At 37.1% G+C, this 22,066-nt stretch overlaps 1 protein-coding gene across 1 annotated transcript in view; it reads left to right on the top strand.

Annotated features, from left to right (window-relative positions):
- Col11a1 (collagen, type XI, alpha 1) overlaps positions 1-22,066 on the top strand; it is a 192,619-nt gene that overhangs the window by 29,101 nt on the left and 141,452 nt on the right. The window contains exon 5 of the mRNA XM_013516403.1: positions 20,509-20,643. Coding sequence (XP_013371857.1) covers positions 20,509-20,643 — 135 coding nt within the window. The remainder of the gene's footprint in view (positions 1-20,508; positions 20,644-22,066) is intronic.

Raw genomic sequence — 22,066 nt, 5'->3', positions numbered from 1 at the left:
TCACTGCAGCCCTGAACCATGCCCCTAGTCTTCCATTTTCTTTTCACCTTGTCATTTCCTCTGCGTTTTTCAGGGTTAAAAGTTTCTATTGTGGATCATGAGACCCTGAGATTCTTTCCCTAGCTGTGTTGAGTCTAGTAATGTGCCCCTCAAGGGCACTCTTTATTTTTGTTGCAGTGCCTATGATTTATAATACTTATTTTTTGTTCTTTTTATACTTATGAACTCTGCTTGCATTATCCATCCATTCTTCATGTTGTCTACTTTTTCCACTAATGCTATTGGATTACTAAATTTTAAAACATTTAAGTTTTAAAAATTTTCCAGTGTGTTAATTTTGATTTCCTTACAAAATCTGACCCAAGTTTTGATGTTTCTTCAATCACTCTGGGAAAACTGTAATATGCTTTGTAATTTGCTGTAGAAAGGACATGAGGTTCAGGTGAGACCGAGAGATCTTTCATGACTGCGGTAAAGCGCTGGCCACAGGAAGCACTGTCTAGATCTTAGTCGTTCAGTGAGTCTGAGCTCATGAACTGCGAACTGCATCAGCACTCCTCAGCTCCACTCTCTCACTTAGACAGGATGGCTGCATATGTGTGTTTTCCTTATTCCTTATATTTTTCCTATCTGAGTAAAGATAAATTCAGTGTTAATTTGAGATAGCTATAGATAGTTTTAAAACTTCAGTTCACCTCTCCGACTTTTCCTCATTGGTTTGGGACTGTCATAAATGGTTTATTATGGTGACAGCTTGAGGTTTGTGTGACACATGAACCAAATTAGGTGATTTCCTTCTTCAGTTTTCTCTTTTAGATTCTCTAAGGTGAATCCTACCCTCTAAGGTGAATTCCCTGCCTTCACTACCCCTGGCTCTTCTGCACAGAAACAGAGCTTCTCTCGGAATTTTAATCTTGCACTGTTGTGTTGCCAGCTATAAGGATATGTCACCGGGCTCTGGGTTCTGTAACCCCCTATTAGAGGTGATTTCTAGGTTCTTTCTGTCCTTAACCAAGAATGGAATGAAACAAGTATAGATGGTGACAGAGTTTCATATGTATTAAAGATAGGAAAAGATAGGCCCTGAAGAACAAATTTGGGCCAAATAGAAAAAAGGAGGAAAAAAATACCCCTTACAATATATGGAGGGCTACCAGGAGGAGACACAGATAGCAAGCACTTATTGACTGTGACCCATTTTTTATTTTTCCCACACTGGTGTCAAATCCAGGGCATCTGTGAAGAACCTGCTGGAGTTCTTGACACATCCGCGCGCACGGCTTTGGGAATGGTTCTGAGCATGCGTCCTGGGATTTTGCTGGGCCTCCTTTCCCAGCCTGTTTTAGCCATACCTCATTTTCCTTCCGCAATTCCACACTTGGGGCAAAACCTTGGAAAAGAAAAAAAAAAAAGAGAACTTAAAACAAATCACAGTAAAATATCACCTATGGATTCACTTCTCTTAGTTTCGAACCTCTTCCACGATGTGCCTGCTTTTTCGGAGTTCTCAGTTAAAGTACTCTGTTCAGGGCATATACTTATCAGCAGATAGGTTAGACTGTAGTGGAATTACACTGCCATGGGAGTGGTGGCATTCCCAAGACGCTGACATTTTAGTTGTTAATTCTTTTTTTTTGTTTGTTTTTTCTGGTACCAGGAACCGAACTCACGACCTTGTGCTTGCCAGGCAGGCGCTGTGCCACTGAGCTAAATCCCCAGCCCCTTAGTTGTTAATTCTTATCATGAAACATTTGTGTTCTGTGGAGACTGAAAAACACCACCTGGCCTTAGTCGTATCTTCAGAATCTTTAAAATAGGTGTAATTTGATTATTTCACCGTTCATCTCTAAAGGATTCTTACCCTTACTTCTCTTAATTATAAATTTTCTGAATAAGAGAAGAAAAAAAAGTATATTACTTCTTTTTTAAAAGCAACAGAATAAGGATTTTGTGTAATTTCTGAAATAGAAACCTATATCCACAAATCATTTCTTCAAATCTTTATGCATATTTAGAAGGTCTTTCATCAAAACTGAACTTTAGAAACAGAAAGGTGTAAGTGATTTGGCACAGATAATAATGATTTCCTTTGGCAAAATTCAAGAAAAGGACAGAGTAATCAGCTGATATCGAAGAAGTGTAAGAATAGCGGAGTGCAAAAAGATTAAGATAATGCGGATAATTAACTATTTTAATTCAAAAGAAATAAGGATGTGTTTTCACAATGTATTAAATTGTTATATTGATTATTTTAATCTAGTATCATCTGAGGAAATATTGCTGCAGGAAGAGCCATTGTCTTATCGTTTTTACACACAGAAAGACATAAAAATATTTTTGGAGGTGTGTCCTCCCATGACAGGTTGGGAAAACAGCTTTAATCCCTGCCTAGTGGTGATTGAGGCTGTAATGAACTTGAACAAGTAAATCCCATCTTTCAGCACCTTTTACACTCCCTCAATATATCTCTTATTGACAGTCCTAGAATTTACACTAGTCTAAAGATCCATTCATCATGCCATTTCTTCATAAATTTGTTGTTCTTTTTTTTAAAGCATGAACACATCTTGAAATGGTTCCCATCTACACAAAAATTTAGTAAAATTTATAGTCTCTTTGCTTGTTAGTCAGCTTTGTATTACTTCACTTCCTAGATTTAGCAAAATAAAATCCACATAAACACTAAAATATACAGGAGTGGTCTCCATCTCCAAGAGTTTTCTTTTTAAACTGCATGAATCCTAATTAACAGTATGAACTCAGGATCAGATGAGTTTGATTTTTGTATTTGGAATTAACCACGTTGGACATCATGGGCAAATTACTCAACTTCTCTCTTTTTCCTCATCTACAAAATGAGACACTAGTGCTACTTACTTCAGCAGAGTCATTTGAAGATTAATATCTGTCCCTTGCAATACTGAATGTTTAAGTTTTGTTAAAAAAAAAAACTGTCTTTAATTGACGAGTTCTAGAATTAGGTGAAAGCAGAAGATAAGCTTAATGTAGCAGCCACCAGTGTGTTTGTAAAATAATCGGGTATGGTTTATTATTTTAAGTAGGCTTCCAATATCTGAAAGCAAAAACAATTAGACTTTATTATTTACTGTGCCAGAGTCATGTGGAGTCAGTGAAAAGAAAAACAAACAAGCGTTGAGTTGACTTATGCCTGTTTAGCTTTGCTCTTGTCTGTAAGTCATTGGTGAATTTGTGCATTTGGGTATGTATCTCTGGCTCTTCAAAAGGTTGCTGAAAGCACTGTTTGGAATAAGCTTTGTTGTTCATGTTATGCATAATATACTAAGACAGAACAATTATTTACTTTCCCAATGCCAGGAAATAATGTAATATTGTAAGAGAAATGGCAAACCATAAGCAATAGGAGGAAAACTTTGGAAGCCTGGCTGTTTAAAATCATTCCTTGTCCAAACTGAGTGTAAGAAACACAGGTCAAAGCCAATTCATGTTAAAAGCCCAGGGGATGCCACACACCCGGGTACTGCTAAAGTTCAGCCGCTAAACTGCTTTAAAGACTGACTGGGTTTATGGACACGTGGGAGTTCTCTAATATCAATATATATTTGTAGTTCTTCATAAATGGAGAGCATTGGGCTTTCATGAAGAGAAAGTTAATGATATCTATGAAAAACAGTTGAAAAATATGGTGAATATCTGATTTTAAAAAATTACAGTAAAAGATAATCTGTCTTTTATCACCTTTACAATGCTTCCCCTTCCTCAGACACACTTCCCCGTCATCCTTGCCACTTTCTGGAAGAGTTCTGGGCGATCTCTTTCAGGAGTGTCTTTACTTGCCGTCTTATGGCTGACTCAGTGTCCTCAATTGATTCAAAGTGTTTACCTTTCATGCTCCTTTAGGCTTTGGGGAGGAGCCTCGAGTCCCACAGTGCCCGATCTTGTGAATAAGGTGGATGAGAACACACCAGAATGTTTTTATCATCCTGCCTTTTTTTGGAAGGGACTTGGCAGCAACATTAACACTATTTTTGATCACACCTCGTTAGGACACAAAATAAGGGTACGAAAGCTGTTTCCAGAACTTGGCAAGAAAGATGGAAGAAGTGTGCTCAATGCCAGGAGGAGTATTTTGGGGGAAATTAATGAGAATGTGTGTTTTCCTGTGATTTTTTTTCAAATGTATATATTCAGTGTATGTTTTGATCACACTCTGAACCTAACACTGCCTTGTAGCAGTAGTTTTATAAAATATAAACTTTTATTCTTCACTGTAGCAAGTTTAGCGTACCTCAGTTTTTTTTTTAGATTTGTTGTTAATAATTACCTACAAAGTTGAGATTTGAGATGGAAATTTTTCTCCCTGGATTTTTCTATTTTAGGAGATAGTAAAGATACTTGTGTTCTGATGGCAACATGCACACACTGATTTAAATCTTTTTTGAGTTATCCTTAACCGAGGTGGAAAGGAGCATCTGTTTTTCTCTATTTGAGGTATAATTACATCCCTTACTGCTTCACACTGAGTTGATCTGACAGACCTGGTGAAGAATGGCACACAAAACCTTGCCGCATTACTTATGACAAACTTTTCATTGAGTCTGTAGGGCGTTTTTTTCAGTTCTGTTTTCTCGAAGCTTCTCTACTTCATTATACAGCTGCTGTGTGGTATTCTGTGGCTAGTGAGTTTGTGTGGAATCAGATCTGTATCAGCGTGTTGCGATATGCAGATACAAGGCTATATTTTAGAACTTTATTATTCTTTTCTTAGAATTTCATATTCAGTGGGAGTTCTGGCTGGAACTGCTTTATTGAAGCACGTGAGGTCGATGCAGATTTCAGAGCGCTGTATCGATCCATATACCACCGTGTACAGGGTGTTGCTTACCCTCTGGCAGGAGCATTGCCCTTTTGCTTCAGTTTTCTACTTTGTGGATCACTGCATCACTGGCGTCTGTGCTGCCAGCCTTGTACAATAAAGTGCCACGCGCTTTTGTATTGTGTGTTTTACGTCTCTGTATACACTGCTTCTGAGAAAAAGAAGATCCTTTTTTTCTTTCCCTTTGAAGGTATATTATTAGTCTGGAGCATTTGATTAACTTTTCAGTAAATAAGCCACTTTCCATTTGCTGTCTTGTTTTTCTATCTTGTCCAGTACTTTCTATGATTAACGGATAATGGTTAGCTTTCCATTCAACTCTGAGTTTCTTGAAAGCAAGATTTATTTAGTGTTATGTTTTTTTTTTCCGGTACTGGGAATCGGACTCATGACCTTGCGCTTGCCAGGCAGGCACTGTGCCGCTGAGCTAAATCCCCAGCCCTTATTTACTGTTAACTTAGCTATTCCAAGAGCTGCCTCAGGCACAAAAGGTGGCAGAGTGGTTACTGTCAGCACAGATCAGTGAATGCAGCAAAGCTTTGGTAGCCTCAAGGTGCAGAAAGGGTGGGGTTGGCTGTAGGAGAACGTGTACCGATTGGAAGTTAAATGTTTCTTTGATTAGTTGATTATTTCCAATTAAAGCAGAATAAATATTTTCTCTAGTTGTAATGAAATATGATTGTTTCTGAATAAAGACATAACAATATTCAAAGGTGGTAACAGCTGTAAACATTTAAAGATGAAAACCCATGTGCAAAGGATAAGTGTTCGCAGTTAGCACAGTAGCTCTGAGAAATATGATGTTCGGGGGACTTGGGAAGGTACCTGGCTGGGTGTGCAAGGGCCTGTTTGCCTTTTACGTCATTCTGTCATCCTGAGGGCTTCAGCTTTAAATTGTAGGACATGAGAAATTTCTTCAAGTAGGTGTTGAATGTTCACATTTTAAATTTTGATTTATTTTTTGGTCATTGAAAGAGTCTGAGATAAGGAGAACCAAGTACAGAGGAAGAAGGTCTGAAACATTGACTATATACCCTCGCTTAAGTAAAAATTCTTAGAAGGAAGACTGTCTAGGCAAAGTGAAAAGAAGGATCTAACTTTAAGGTGTTAATGTGGGTACAACTGATAGCTCTTGAGGAACCATTAGGATATGTGGCACTACAGAAGAACTTCACACCTTAGATTTCTAGCACTATTGTGTAGATAGTAAATACATGATGCAACAGAGACATGTTTTATTTGTTTCGTTTTGTTTTGTGATGGAATCACAAAGTCTGTGTAGTTCAGACCTTGAGATCTGTGCATTTCGCTGTGTAGCCCAGGCTGGCCTTGAACTCACAGTGATCCTCCTCCCTCAGCCTGCCGAGTGCTGGGAATACAAACATGCACCACCATGCCTGGCACATGAGCCCTTTGGAATGTTAGAGAAGTTGAAATAGCTCTCTTTTCTTATGGCTTATAAACTATGTGTTTTAATCAATGCTTTAGTGTATGAAAGGCCAAGAGATCATCTTGGACAAAGTCTTATTTACCATCTTTTCTATACCTCATGAGTTTTGTAGTAAACATACAGTTAAGGTGCAATTATTATCTCAAAGAAGTATACTGGGAATATAATTAATTACTTAATTTTTTTAAATTGATCTTTGGAAAGATTAATAATGACTGTATATGAGTCTTAAAAATGCCTAATTAAGTGCCAGTAAGTACTGTCTGCTGTTATAACTATTAGTATTATCTGTGCCTTGGAATATTGCAAGAACCTTTTCATTGATCTTCGCTTTACTGTCTTTCGGTCTGATTGTTCTCTAACAGAAGTCTAGATTAACAAACTGGCTCCTGTCAAATGACAGCCGGCAGAAGGAATTGATGATCATAACGCTGATCATAACTTGATCATCACCTTTCAGTGACTTTTCTTTTCACACCACACCTCTGTGCTTCTGGCTTCCTCCGTGGCTCCTGTCCCCTCAGCTCCTTCTGCTCAGCAAGGTGTTATTTTCTTGATCTTATCAAACGTGATGTTGCCATAGGGTATCTCCTGCTTCTGCACTAGTCCTGCCCGGAGGGCTTTCCCCTACACATCTGTTTTTTATTTCCTCGGTTGATTAGTCAGATTTATCTTTCTTGACGTCTTTTCAATGAATCTTTTTCCTTATTACACCTTTCAGTATAGCACTTTGATGCAGTGACTAAATACCCGAGAAAGTCAATTTACAGGTGGCACTATTTCAGTTTCAGTCCATGGCCTGGGGGCTCCAATGCAGACAGCATGACGGAAGGGGCTGGAGGAGGAAAGTTGCTCAAACTAGGGTAGCCAGGAAGCAGAGAGAGTGGAATAGAGTCAGAGAAGAAGGATTTGGGGCAGGGTATAGCCTCCTTGGTTTACCCTCACTGACGTAATTCCACCAGCCCCTCCTAAGAGCACCATGCCCAGGGCTAGGAGTGAGCCCCCTAGGGTCTAATCACAGGCCAAGACTCTGAGCTGCCAGCGCACGAACCCTCTTGCGGATACTCTGACACAAACAGTAACAACGACGTTCTTCAGTGCTCTGTGTTCTTTTTAGCACTTGTTACTTTCTGACAAATTTTCTTTTCCTAATTTTGCTTCTGCCTCTAGAATGCAAGATTCAAGAAGCAGGAGCTTTGTGCTCTTCCTGCGAAGCCTAGAATTATGCCTTCCATGTAATAGTTTTTAATGAATGAAAAAATAAATATGCTTTCTAGCACTTACTAATTCAAGGAATAGCTCTCTATGGCCAACAATTAATTGAGCTCAAGATGTATTACCTTTCTCACCATTATATTTCCTTTTTCCATTTGGTGAAATAGATACATGTTAATACTTACCTTTAGTAAAAACCTTGTTCAACATTGATAATTTTGAAATTATAACATAAACAAATACTTTTGGAAGGATTTTACATAACTTTAGGCATTTCCTGTAATACTCGGTAAATGTTTATTGAATTAGAGTTACATTGAATTAATATGGGACACTGTCATCTTCATAAACCTCGTTTCTTAAGTAGGCTTAAATGCTCTCCAATAGAAGCGCTGTAGGGATAGCATTTATCTATCTATCAGGTTTGTGGTTCGTTTCTTTCATTTTTGCCTTTGAATTATGGTTCAGATGGAGTCTCTGATGCAGTTTTCAACTGTACTAAAATTTTAAGCATTTTAGCAGCTTTCCTTTACCACAAAAAATACTTGAGAAAAAAAATCATTAACTGTTTGGAATGTTAGGGGTAAAAGTATGATGACAGTTTCTGTCTTGGAAAACATGCAAGTCTATTAGGCAGGAAGCGCGGGTTTTCCGTTAATCTGATAATCTTCTTCTTAAGAATATTCAGTCTGAATCGAGAGGAAGCACAGGCATTTCATTAATCTTCTGATAATCTTCCTTTGAAGAATATTGTGCTATGTTCAGGATTTAATGCAAGCCGTGTCACTGGCTGTGAGATATAAAACTCTACCAAGACCCTCTATACTTCTCAGCAAAGTTCTGATGTTAAGTGTGAAGAACATTGTACAGCCCAGAGACTGTGCTGTAAAAATGATGTAGAATTTTGTTACACTCCTTCTTTTCCAGTGGCACCTGCTAGACTCTTTAGCTGTATGCATTTTTCTCTCTATTATATTTTCCTGATGGACTTGACTTACCAAATAATGACTATAAGACTCCAGAGAGTGAACATTTTTGAAATAATTACAAGTGACTTCTACTGTAACGTTTCTTAAACTGCAGAGTGCTTATGTATATGTTAGATATGTCTGCTATCTGTAGACATATTGTCCTCTGCTTGCCTCCATATACTGTAATAAAATACTTGTGTGCAACTTTAAGTAAAAACCCTTCTCAAAGCTGTTCTAATTTGTTTTTGAATTCTGTAGCTGGGGATATAGCTCAGTGGCATAGCACCTGCCTGGCAAGCTTGAGGTCATGAGTTTGATTCCCAGTACCACAAAGCATTTATTGAGGATTTCCTATGTTTCAGGCATATAGTTAAGTGTTCTAATGCATTAGTTAATAAAGGTATAATTTTTCCAGGCATGTTGATGCATACTTGTAATCCCAGCACTCAAGGCTGAGGCAGGAGGATCGTTGCTAGTTCGAGACCAGCCTGGGCTACAAAGTGAGCTCAAGGCCAGCCTGAGACCCTGTCTCAAAAAGAGAAAAAAAAAGAAGAAGAAATACAAGACAAATAAGTATTCTTAATTTACAAATGTTGAAATAGAATCATTTAATGGTGAGAAAAGTATGTGCCTTGTGTCCTATTCATTGAATGTTTACTGAGAACCTCGTACGTCCAGGCCTCGTCAGGAACTGGGGAAACCACGGCAAACAAAACAGTTGTTTTCATGAAGTTTATATTGCCATGAATTTAATTGAACAAAACAAAGCAAAGTAGATCGACTGGTTAATAGTGGATTATAAATTCTGCTTTTTGTCTGCTGGTAAAGACTATGTATTTTCATTGCAAACGGTGTACATACTGATATTTGAAGCCATAAGCTTACTATCATATGTGTGTAAACATTTTTAATTGGAATGAACCAGTTACTATTTTAGGGCCTTTAACTATATGGTCTTTTTTCAACTTGGGCAGGAATCAAGCTATTCAGATGTTTGCAGCGGTGTAAAGAAGGGAAGCTTAAAAACCTATTAAATAGCAGTATTCTCCCTAGGGCTAAAGGGCAAAGTATAGAGGTAGCGGTATGGATCTGTACTAGTCTGCTTTGCGCTATCAGTGAAATGCCTGCAGCAGATAACCTATAGAGAGACACAGTCTGTGCCAGTTACAGAAGTTCAGAGGACCATAGGTGGCTCCTTTTGTTTAGACTCTTGTGAGGGCGTCCAATGGCAGCACATCATGGCAGAAAGAGATGTGAGAGCAAATAGCCACATCTGAAATTGGAGCAGACATTGACCCACAATCTCTCTTAAAGTTATGTATCCAGGGACACAAGTGATACCGAGACAACCCTTATACCTAAACTTCTGCAGCCTTCCAAAAGAGCTACTTTCCGGGGAGATAGCTCAGTGGCATAAGCGCAAGTGCCTGGAAAGTGCAAGGTCCTGAGTTTGATTCCCGGTACCAGAAAAAAAAAAAAAAAGAGCCACTCTGGGGCCTGAATCTTTAATGAGTGGTCTTCTGTTGGTCATTTCAGTATCCAAACAACATTCTGCTCTTGTCCCTCCAATGGCCTTGTCTCTCTCGCAGTGAAGAATGTACTTATTTCTTCCCTCCAAGTCCCACTGTCTTACCTTCTCTGGCATTGCTCAGAAGTCTAAGACCAAAGTTTTATCTGAGCCTCAAGACAAACTCTCAGCTGTGAGATGCTGTAAAACCTGGAACAGAAGTTACACCCTTCTAATATACAATGGCAGGGCAGGCACGGGGTTACATATTCCTGTTCAAAAGGGAGAAAGAGGTAAACAGGAAGAATTTCCCTAAAGCAAGATTGAAACTCAGCAGAGCAGACAGTAAACCTTATCTTCTCAACTCTTGGATACACTGTGAGAGGTATTAGACTCCCAGGCCTGCGGGCAGCTATGCTGGTCACAGCTGCTACAGCGTTGTTCTCCCAGACAGATTTACGTGCTGTTTTCCACCTTTTCCACCAGGCATTTGTATTTGCCGGTACCTCTCTTACCCTAGGAGTTCCACACTGCCTCAGCTTCACTCCTCCGTCTTTACTAGGCATTGCTCACCAGGAGCACCTGCAGCAAGTCTCGCTCTGTAGCGCACATCTTGCATTCCGAGGCTGTGTTTCAAAATCTCGGAGGAAGGCGCTAGGACCCCTAACTCTGTGTCCTGTTCACGCACAAAATAGCATCACACGAGCAATGCTAAGGTCTGCCGCCCGCATGAGGCACACCTAGGCCAGCTGCAGGAGCTCTGCGCAATACATTTCGCTGGCTAGCCGGGAAACCCAGGTGAGCTTTGGCCGGCAGGATGCTCCAGCTCTCTTTCCCAAAACAGTTTGACTCTGGAGATTCTCTGGAACAAATTTGTACTTGTAGGTCTCTGATGGTCTCATGATGGGAGTGTTGACCATGAAGATTTTGGAGATCGCCTCAGAGCATCTTGCCCATGGGCCTACTATCACCACTCTTGACTTTTTTCTTTGGTGGTTCTTCACTCACACTCTCACACTCTCCAGGCCTGCCTCTTTGTCTCCTAAGCACGCTTGTTCTTTCCTCTCATCCTCTGCAGGCTATAGCTTTTCCACGTCTTCCTGCTCTGCCTCTTTGGGGCTCTGTAGATGTGACTAAAAGCAGCCGGTGGTATCCCTTCCACAGCCTGAATGCTTTCCTGTTCTGAGGGCTCCTCTGCCAAGTACATTAGACTGTCGCCTGGAAGTTTGGCCTACCACGGAGTCTTAGGGCTTTCACACAAAGCGTCCGTTTTCTTTCCCAAGGTGTAACAAGGGTGATCTTTATTCAACTCTTGAAAGAATCCTTATTTCCATGTGAAATCTCACCGGCCTACCCAGTACGGTCTACATTTCTATTAGCGTTTTGGTCTTCTGAGCCCTGACAAGAATCAGCTCTAACACTCCGCTTACAGAATTCCAGGGTTTATCAAGGTGCTGCTTCAGACTTTTCCAACTTCCCTCCATGAACCAATTTCCAGGGGTCCCCACCGTTATTGTAGTTATAGTGGTGGTCTCACTCCTTACTGCCAACTTTCTGTATAAGACAACTTTGCTTAAAATTAACTGCCGAGTCAGAGACTATAAAAGTAGAAGAAAAACATAAAATTCTACTGTTATTTTTGTGTGACAAGCAGTGAAAGTCATGCCTATGCAAAGGCTGTATTTGACGTTTATGGTACTATTACTTATATGAACTGATCCGTTAACTGTTAAAATGTGTTAGAAATTTATAGGATACCTAATGTTTCCTTTCATATGAATATTTTTGAAGTTAATTTAAAAACAATGTTGCAAATGATTTTATTTTAAGATCTTTTTTAGTTTTTAAATATTTTCAGTTACATTATTTTGAATTACAGATTTTATAATATCAGATGAATTGGTTTAGGAAGGGGGATCAAAATGAAGTGATATTTTCAATGGTAAAGTTAGAAATGAATTATTTTGTAATCTAAGAATACCTTTATGTTTTTAGATCTGTAATTTAAATTTTTATGCGTGTTCTTAGGTAGGAAGTAAATGTGTTTTAGTAATTGTTTACCTTAATAGGAGCTGATAAAATGAACTGAATAGTACATATAAGTAACACTCTGATACATGTGTGTATGACACATGTGAAATTCAGGTGTGCGAATACGCTTTTGTATCTTTTATCATTTTCATTGCTGACATGAAGTAGGATTAGATTTTTAAATTGCTTAATGTGCATGTCTTGGTTACTTTTCTCTCATTGCTGGGACAAAATATCTGACGCCCAAAATTAAGGAAAGGAAGGTTTATTTCGCTTACAGTTTGTGAAGGTTTCAGTCCGTACTTGACAGATTATAAGGCAGAGTGGCACATGGCAGAAGGCTACAGCACAGGGTGGCAGAATACAGCTAAGCAGCAACCACACACCAGGGAGGAATGGCCTCAAGCACCCTCTTCCTCTTTCTTACATATGCAAACTATCCACCCGAGGGTGGGTGTAGCTCTCACACCCATAATCAACCTCTAAAAGCCTGCCCCATGGCCGCATGAGGCTTTTGGGGGACACCCAGACACAAACCATAACAGTGCAATTATAATTAAAACCAAAAATTGTTTGAACTTTTGCTAGTGCAATGAAAATGTATTTGAAAAAGTTAAATTATATCAATTCTCACATAATTAGTACATTTATTTAAATCTCTCCCACTTAATAACTCATTTCTTTATATTTATTTGTGCTAGAATCAAATATCTTCAGTTTACACATATTTTAGTTAGTGTCTATTTGTGATACCTAATATTTAAATTCATTTTCAAATTCTCTGTACCGGCTTTTCTTGAGTTCTAAGTATTTGACAAGTTAAATGTGGCGATGTTTCTCTTGCATCTCCTTAATGCCGAGCCCTGATAGTCAGTTACTACTCCTGTTATAAATAAACAATAATCTGTTCTTGTATACTTTTCTGCTGTTGTGGCTCTTTTTTTTGCAATGCCCTTTACTCTGCTATAAACATGGCACTTGTAGTAACTTGATCTGCACTTGTTTTCTAAGGCTACCATAATAAATTCCCACAAATTGGGTAGTTTAATTGTTTTCTTATACTTCTTCCAGCTATGTGTAAATCCAAGATCAAAGTTTTAGCAGACTTGCCTTCTCTCAGGGCTCTTATTTGCTCTGCACTGGCTGTCCACTCCCTCTGCCCTGTCTTGTTCTCACCACTGTGCTTCTCTGTGTCTAATCTCCTCTGAGAGATCTGTCAGACTGTACTGAGGTCCATCTGAAGGGCTTTATTTAAACTTACCTATTTGTTAGAAAGCCCTGTCTGTAAATACAATCACAGCCTGAGATACTAGAGCTAAGGGTTCCCCCACGTGCGTTCTGAGGACAGGACTTATCACAGCGCTCAGTCTAAACAAGTTGATCTGTTCATTGTCAGCGAGAAAGAGCGGCAAAGCAGCTGCAGAAAGGGTACAGGCTGTAAGATTAAAGTGAAACATTTTCCTGATTTTTACTCCACCCGTGTCTTTTTTTGTTTTTTTGGTTTTTCTCCGGTACCGGGAACCGAACTCACGACCTCGCGCTTGCCAGGCAGGCGCTTTTGCCGCTGAGCTAAATCCCCAGCCCCTTCCACCCGTGTCTTGATTTAGCTTCAGTGACATAATGTGACAATCTGTAGGTAGAGTGTAAATGCAAATGAAGATAGTTTTCTTAAATAAAAAGCTGAACTTACTCCAAAACGACCATTATGTGTTATTTTATTTCTTCCCTTCTTGTGTTGAGCCCTGAATATCTTTTCCTCTGTTCTTCCTTCCTTCTTCTGTCCCTCCTGTTCCTTCCTTCCTTCATTTACTTACTCTTCTCCCTCTCCTCCTTACTATTATTATTATTATTTGTAGTGCTGAAGGTAGAACCGAGAGCTTTAGACATCCTAGACAAGTGCTGTAACCCTAAGCAACATTCCCAGCCCTATTCCCTTTCTTATCTGAGTAAATATCTTTGTAACCCTAAGGTTGCTCACTCAAGAAGTGAAGAATTTCCCTCCACCCTTCACTAATACACTTTTGTTCATTCTCTTTGCCATCTTTTCCCCACGGTAGCATCCAGTCAGTGTCCAATTTCACAGGTGTTTTTTCCTAGTAGTTCTACTCTCGTCTGCTCCGCTTCTGCCTCATCTGACTTGGTCTGAATTCTCAAAGCTGTATTGAAACGATTCCTCACCAATTCTCCTGATTCCAGACTGGCTGATTCCAAATACCCCTCCTCTTTGTTGTTAAAATGATTCTGTTAAAATACAACATTAATCAGTTTATTCCAGTTTTTAAAGTCCTTAAATGACTTTGCATAACTTCTAGAAGTCGGCTCATACATAGGAGTTACATTTGTTCCTTGTTTAGTGTACAATTTTTAAATTTTTATCTCTCATTCCACATACTATCATATGTGAGTCCTTCTCTCCAACTATACACCGTTCATATTTCTCTGAATATATAATGTAGTTTTGTGCATTAAAATTTGAGATATATTTCCTGTTTCATGGTATTGCCTCCCCATCTAGCTAACTCCTATTTGCTAATAACATATCTTAGGATATGTTAATAACATACCTTGAGACATTTTAGAGCAGTATTTCATGAATGTGTAGACTGCCATTAAGATAACCTCAAATTACAACTTAATAGACACAAGAATAGGCAACAGGAAATTTGGAAGCTAAATAACTTTATGAAAAAAATTCTCCTGTGTGACTTACTCAGTGAGGGGGATGTAATATTTAATTCCAGAAATTTCTGAAAGTCACTGAGATACATAGTAATAATACTTTACAGTCTTGTACAAATCTTGCCAAAATTACATTGGTTTTTTTTTTAGAACATAAGAAATACCCAAATTATAATTTTAAAAATTTAGATGTTTCAAGATTTGGAATGGGATTGAAAACCCTATAGAATATGCAGTCACTAGTTGCTAGTTTGACGTTGTAGAGATACCATTTTTGAGCTTCATTGAACATCAGTTCCACATCTGAATTAGCTGTGTGGGTATAGCCGAATTTCTCCTGCCTTTCTTCAGATACTATTAGGATACAAGAACGTAACCAATTCATAGGTCACATTATTCAGTTAGATGGAACTGAATATCACATCTGTCAGAACCTCGTTTTCCATTGTATACTCTCTACAGTCAAGTGCTCTGCAGTATAATTTAGAGAGTGTTCAGAATAGGGCTTGATGTCAGCCAAACCCTGGATGGCCTAATACAGAATGAGAAGTTGAACCTAAAAATTCAGACTCTTTATATGGATACCTGTTAGGCCAAGTTTATGTATCACATATTTTCAATAAATGTGATTCTTTGGAATGCAAGATCTCACTGTGTTACTTGTGTATTTTACAAAGCATATTTAATTATCATCATAGCATAGAAAATAGAAATAGCTAGGCCTACACATGAAAACTGTGAACACATATGAATTGTCCTTTGGTTCTCAAAGAACTGTATGTTAGAATTTACGTAATCAACACTGACAGAAAACGTGACGGGGGTCCTTTGCAGTGTTTGTGGACTGAAAAAACTCGATGTATTTAACTAGTTTCTGTAAGTTTTCCAACATCCACTTTGTTTTCCCTCTGTAGATCCATAAGTTTATAGGAAAATATGATAGACCTAGTTGACACAGCTGGCGATCACAAGGCAGTTTCATCAACTCAGTCTTAGTCTTGCCACTACAGATCTTTAGAGGACGGCAGTATCTTTTCCATGCGTTGTAAGCCAAGAGTGCCAAGTTCATCTGGTAATTCAGTGTTGCAGCTGTGGATATTTTAACACCATAAAATTTAAGTATTTGCAACTCATTCAACCTGTCACGATCCCCTTATTAATTTACGCTGTCTTATAACATATTATATGATTAATATAAAAGATTGTAAAATAATTTCTGGGAAAAATAGAACTTCTTTCCTGAGTTTATAACTTCTTTCCAGTACTATATTTTGTAGCTATTAAACATCTTCAATAAGAATTTATAGTGGAAAAGTGGGTAGCATTCCATCTAGTGCAGTCAAAGACCATTAAGTGAAAGAGAGAAAGCAACTTCCTTCTAAAAATACATCACTGAAAAAATACAATCTGTGCATAAGATAGGCAACTTTTGTGTTTCAACAGTAGCTTTACTTGGCTCGGTGTAATTCCTATACAATTAAGTATGTAATTTTAAAATTTTTCACCCTGAACAGGACCTTAGGTATGATCTCTCCATGCATTAATTTCACGTATGTCAAGAAGCCACCGTTGTAAGTAGATAATGGCAGATGTGAGAGAAAATGTAGGAAAGAGGGTTTCTAAAGGAGAGAGTCAGTGATGCTATTACTCAATCTGTGCTCGGTTTGCTAGATGATGCCTCATTATTATTTCCTCATACAGCTGAGTGAGCAACTGGGTAATAAATTCTCTTTTGTTCTTTGTGATTATTTACTTATAGCAACCCAGATGTGACTACTCAGGCTCTATGATCACTTAGTGTTTGATATATGTTATCGGTATATTTTAAGAAGTTATGCTGGTATGTTTTGAGCCTGGCAATAATCAGAAGGCATTGACAATATTACTTGGCTATATGTTAACATAAGATGCTGAAAAAATCTCAGAAACAAACATTTGATCAATTGTTTACATTCCTGTATGTCATATGACTATGAGTAGTTTCAGTTCGGAAATACTAATAATATTCTGTGTAGTTTTCTGGATAGATATGTACTGGGTTTCCTTTATTCCATGTTTTATTGGGAATTAAATAGGTATTGCCATATTTTGGCATTTCATGAACACATTTCCATGTGATATGCACTTTTAAAACACTGTTTGAGTGAAGAAATGTGTTAATAATGAAATAAAATTAGCTGAATAACAAACTCTGAGAGACCAGTGGAGAAATTTCTAAATTTAATAAAATTCATCAAATTATGACCAAGGATAGAATTTTGATTGGAGAAGGAGGTAAAGGTGTACTTTTTTTACTTTTGAGTTTTACTTTTTGGTGAAAATGAGACAGTCTAGATGAAAATACTAACAAGTTACTGCCCATGTTAATTTGTGTTAAAATTTGGAGCAAAAAGGCAGAAAAAAACACTAAAAAAAAAAAAAAAAGATGGAAATGAGATGTTTATAGATGGTTTTAAAAAGCTCCCTACTCCCCTGGACAATGAAAAGCCTTGTGTCCCAGAACAGGAAAGACCTGAAGATCCCAGGGAGAGGCTCTAGGGCCTCCTATGCTGATGACCTTGAAGCTACACGGCAAGTAGGGGGACCTAAGGCTGGTGGTAGAATGTCAGAGTGTGGAGCCTGTGCTCCCAGGCACAGATAAAAGCCTCTCAGACTACGTGCAGGCCATTTACGTACACGAAGTCTTGAAGAAAACTTCTGGCCAGTCATATGTTGATCACTAACTTAACCAAGCGGAGACTCCTATGACTAGAACCACAAAGAAGGCAGTTGTATAAATAAGCAGTAGTAACAAATGTAAATTACAGTAACCTTAGTGATAGAAGAGCATAAAGTATGATTTCCAGAAGTGTCATTTAAAATCTTAAGTGTTCAAGAACAATAGCAAAAATTTTTAAAATTATTAGATAAGCAAAAAAGTAGAAAATTATATATTGTACAGAGAAAAACAGCAAGCAGTATCTTTTAAGAAGAACAAATATTGAGCTTTCTTAATAAAGATATTAAATCAGCATTATGAATATATTCAAAAAAACTAAAGGAAGCCATGACTAAAGAACTAAAGAGACATATAATAATAATGTATCCACAAAGAATAGCAATAAAGACAGAAATTATTTTTTGAAATAACCAAATGGAAGTTCTGGAATTGAAAAGTATAATAACTGAAATGGAAAACTGCATAGAGATACGCAAAGGAATATGTGAACTGACAGAAGAACCAGTGACCTTCAAAATAGATCAAAGTAGGATACTAGTATGAAAAAAATTAAAATGACAAAAAGTAGAAAAGCCTCAGAGAACTGTGACATACCAATATTGACATTGCATGAGCTTCAGAAATAGAAAAACTATAATAAGTATATTAAAAAAACTAGTAGCTGATAATTCCCCAAATTAATGAAGCATGTTAATCTCTATATCCAAGAATCTTGGCCAGTTGCAAGTAGAATAAACTTGTAGAGCTATAAGGTAGACATATCAAAGTCAATCAGGCAAAAGCTAAAAAAGAGAGAACTTTCAAAATGGTACAAATGAAACTACTGATATCATGCAGAAATTTCTTAAGACTATAGCTAATTCTCATTAGGTACTACCGAGGGCAGAAAACAATTGAGTGACATACTGTATTAATCATAAGCAAAAGAACAATACTTCACACTATGTAATTTCAAAATATACTATAAAACAATGGTAACCAAAATAGCATGGTGCAGATATAAAAACATACTGGAACTCATGACATGAAGCCTGACTTTTGCAGCCACCTGATACTCAAAAATGTATCAAGAATGTACACTGAGGAAAAGATAGTCCTTTTAATAAACTGCACTAGAAGAACTGGATTTCCACAGTCAGACTGATGAAACCGGACCTCCAACAACCTATAAAAATAAATTCAAAGTGAAATAAATACTTAAATATAATTCCAAGCTTTCACACTGCTAAAAGAAAATGCCTTGTCATTTCAGTTGGAGCTAGAATCTTTTGGATAAGAATTTAAAAGCACTGGTAGCAAAAACAAAAACTGCATCAGATTTAATAATCAAGAGTTAAAGAGTGAAGAGAAAAGCTAGAGAATGCCATAAAGTGTTTGTGAGCCATGCAACCAAGAAATAACTAATATCCAGAATATAGCAGGAATGCAAACAAGCCAGTGACAGACATTAGATTACAGAATGAACAAAATATGTGAAATCAATTCATTAAAAAGAGATCCAAATGATTAATAGACATTTTAAACAGTGTCACAGTCACTAATGAGAAGTGCAAATCAAAGACACAGTATCATTCCCTCCAGTTATAGTGACTTCTTCAAAAAAGACAGAAAAAACAAAGGCTGGCAGAAGTGTAGAAAAAGAGGAGCAATCAAGTACTACTGGTGGGCAGGTGAACTGGTAAAGCCAGTCTGGAAAGCAAGGAGGTTCATCACAAGGTTGAAGACAGAGCTGCCATATGACCCAGCAGTCGCCTCTTAGCGGAAATGAAATGAGTATTTTGCACAAAGATTACACTACATGTGTGTTGCTGTGTCCATAACACTATGTTCATTATTTTATTTTCAACACCTTTTCACTACACGTTTCTTGATGAATAAATGACTATAGTATAAATATGTAGAATATAATATAAATGAATGTAGTATAAATAAATACGGTGTAATGTCCTTCCTAACCCTCAATTTTAGAAGCTTTTGATGTAATGTTTGTATTTTGATAAGGTTCTAAATAACTCGAGTTGAGAAAGATCTGGGCAAGGTCCAATGAGTGTACAGTTATTCCAAATGAAAGCAGGAGTTCTATAAATCAGACTTATGTACTCAAACGTACAGGGATTCGAATGTCCAAGATAAATGATTATCAGCCTAGACATCTTCTGGATAATTCGGAAGTCAGTGTGGTTAGGGTCCACACTTACTGCAAGCTAGGTTCAAGTTGCATTAGGCCTATGTGGAAGCAACCGGATACATTGTTTCAAGTGCAGAATATTTGCACTTTTCTCTTACGGTATACATAATCTCCAGAAAATGAAATTCTGTAGACATTCTTACTGTTAAATATTTCTAATGCCATTTTGTGAAAATTATGCAGATTTTTAGTTAAATTATTTTTTATATATATTTAGACACTACTTTATTTTTAATGTGTGACAAACGTATACATTTGTATTTATAATTTAGATTTTTCTTATGTCTGCTTTTCTCATTCATTTAAGAATTGCTTTTGATATCAATTAAGCTAACCAAAGTGGATTGTTGAATACATATTTTCACTTAAATTTATCATAAATTTGCCTAACAGTAGCAATTTATTTTGTTAATTGAACATTTTAGTATTTTAATATTGGAATTGCATTTATTTTTACATACATCATTTGTCCTTTAATATGCAGAGTTAACTGGAGGCAGTAACATTGAATTTTATTTTATTTTATTTTATTTTATTTATTTATTTATTTTGTTTTTTTTCCGGTACCGGGAATTGAACTCAATACCTTGCACTTGCCAGGCAGGCGCTGTGCCGCTGAGCTAAATCCCCAGTCCCTAACATGGCATTTTAATAAGTGGATAAGTACACTATAAATATTTAATACCAGAAAAATAATAAGGACATCTTAATCTTTATAGCTGATTTGTAAAATAAGTGTAACTTTTTCAACCTTATAATTTCTTACATTGAAATATATATATGTGATTCTTCTTCTTTAGATGTTTGAAAATAAGCTAGAGTTCATTTCGAGCAAATCTGGTAAGTTTGCACAAAGGAACGTGCTGACTGTATGCCTGTCCACGTTTGTGCAGGGGGACATCCAGCAGTTTCTGATCTCCGGCGACCCGAAGGCGGCGTATGACTACTGCGAGCATTATAGCCCAGACTGTGACTCTTCCGCGCCCGCGGCGGCTCAGGCTCAGGCTCAAGAACCGCAGGTAGACGAGGTGAGCAGAGCGAGGTCAGGGCGGCTCCCCTCATCTCCCGGGTGTGGACACAGCCTGCAGTTTAGGGTTAGGCTTATTTAGTCACTTAATTAGACTATGCTTTTTATTTAATGGTCTTTAAATATTTCCAAGAAGAAGCAATTCAGAGACACTTGGTAACTTTTTAAAGTACTTTGTTGATTACTTTTATTACAAATAGATATCACACGTGTTCTGTGTGCTGGAGCATTTTAGGGGAGGGGATAATCTCCAGTCGCTTTATTTCTGCCGTTCCTATGTGAATAATTAACAAGCCCTCGATGTAAAGCTGAAGTGGTTTCTGCAGTCCTTGCTATTCCCCGCGCCTTTGCAGATGAGAAAATGTTAGGGCTGTTCTAAAATTTCAGGTTATGCTGAGTAATTAAAGTGATTTTTTTTCCTATTTCTAATAGAGAAGTTAGCCAGGAAGGGATTTATGCTTTAGTTGGAAGCAGGACTATATTTTTAAATTGTTTTCTCAACACTGAGTTTTATATTTCAGATGGGGCAAAAGATTGAAAACAAGAAAACCGCTCTAACTCCAATAGTATTTTCTTCTCTTTGAATTACAGCAGTAGGTCCTACCTGCTAGTTTTAATTCTTTAGAATGAATTCAGCTCTTATTTTTGATTTATCGTTCCTCATGTGAATTCATGTTTGTTTTTCTATGTTACATGCTAAAAATACATTTTTGACACTACATCTTAAGGTATGATCGTGAATTCTGTTGAACTAGTGTTTTCCACAATTTAATGTTAGTGTTTTTTTCTTAAAACAGGATAAATTCTTAAGAAGCCAACAGGAAGGCAAATACGAAAGAACAAAGAAAAATTACTTGAATAGTTTGTTTGGCTGTTTCATAATCTCAAGCATGTCATTCTTTTTATTTCCTCACAATTCACTAAATATGTTTTCTGTGAGTTCCAAGGTGATAGGTGAAATACTTTTGAGTTAAGATTTTTATATCTTACAGGTTACTTGATTACTTAATATTAGCATTCATGTTTGATTTAACATTTTGTTAAATAATATTCTAATGAATATTTTAAAATAGTCTTTATCAACATATAATGCATGTAATATATAATATTTTATTAAGCACATAAATATTTTATATTTTAAATAAATAGCATCTTAATATTAGAATGATTAGGCTTATTCTTTTTATCAACAGATATGGTTTGACTTTTGGAAGAAGAAAGGTTTGCACTTTTAATATATCTATCACTTTTAGGTTTTTGTTTTCACATTTTGTTCTTGTGTTGGGTAAGCTGAATTATTTTAAATTAGGGAAATTTTTATTCATCTTCTTAAATTCATTTACCCGTAAACTCACATTTTTCTATTTTACTTGTTGAAATGTATATTTAGCATGCTGTTGAGATGTTAAACTCACTTTAACGAG

This window comes from Chinchilla lanigera, unplaced genomic scaffold (genome assembly GCF_000276665.1).
Source record: "Chinchilla lanigera isolate Chin_1 unplaced genomic scaffold, ChiLan1.0 scaffold00034, whole genome shotgun sequence".
Classification (NCBI taxonomy): domain Eukaryota; kingdom Metazoa; phylum Chordata; class Mammalia; order Rodentia; family Chinchillidae; genus Chinchilla; species Chinchilla lanigera.
Note: the sequence above shows the minus strand (reverse complement) of the source record. Positions and strands in the feature narration are given on the sequence as shown.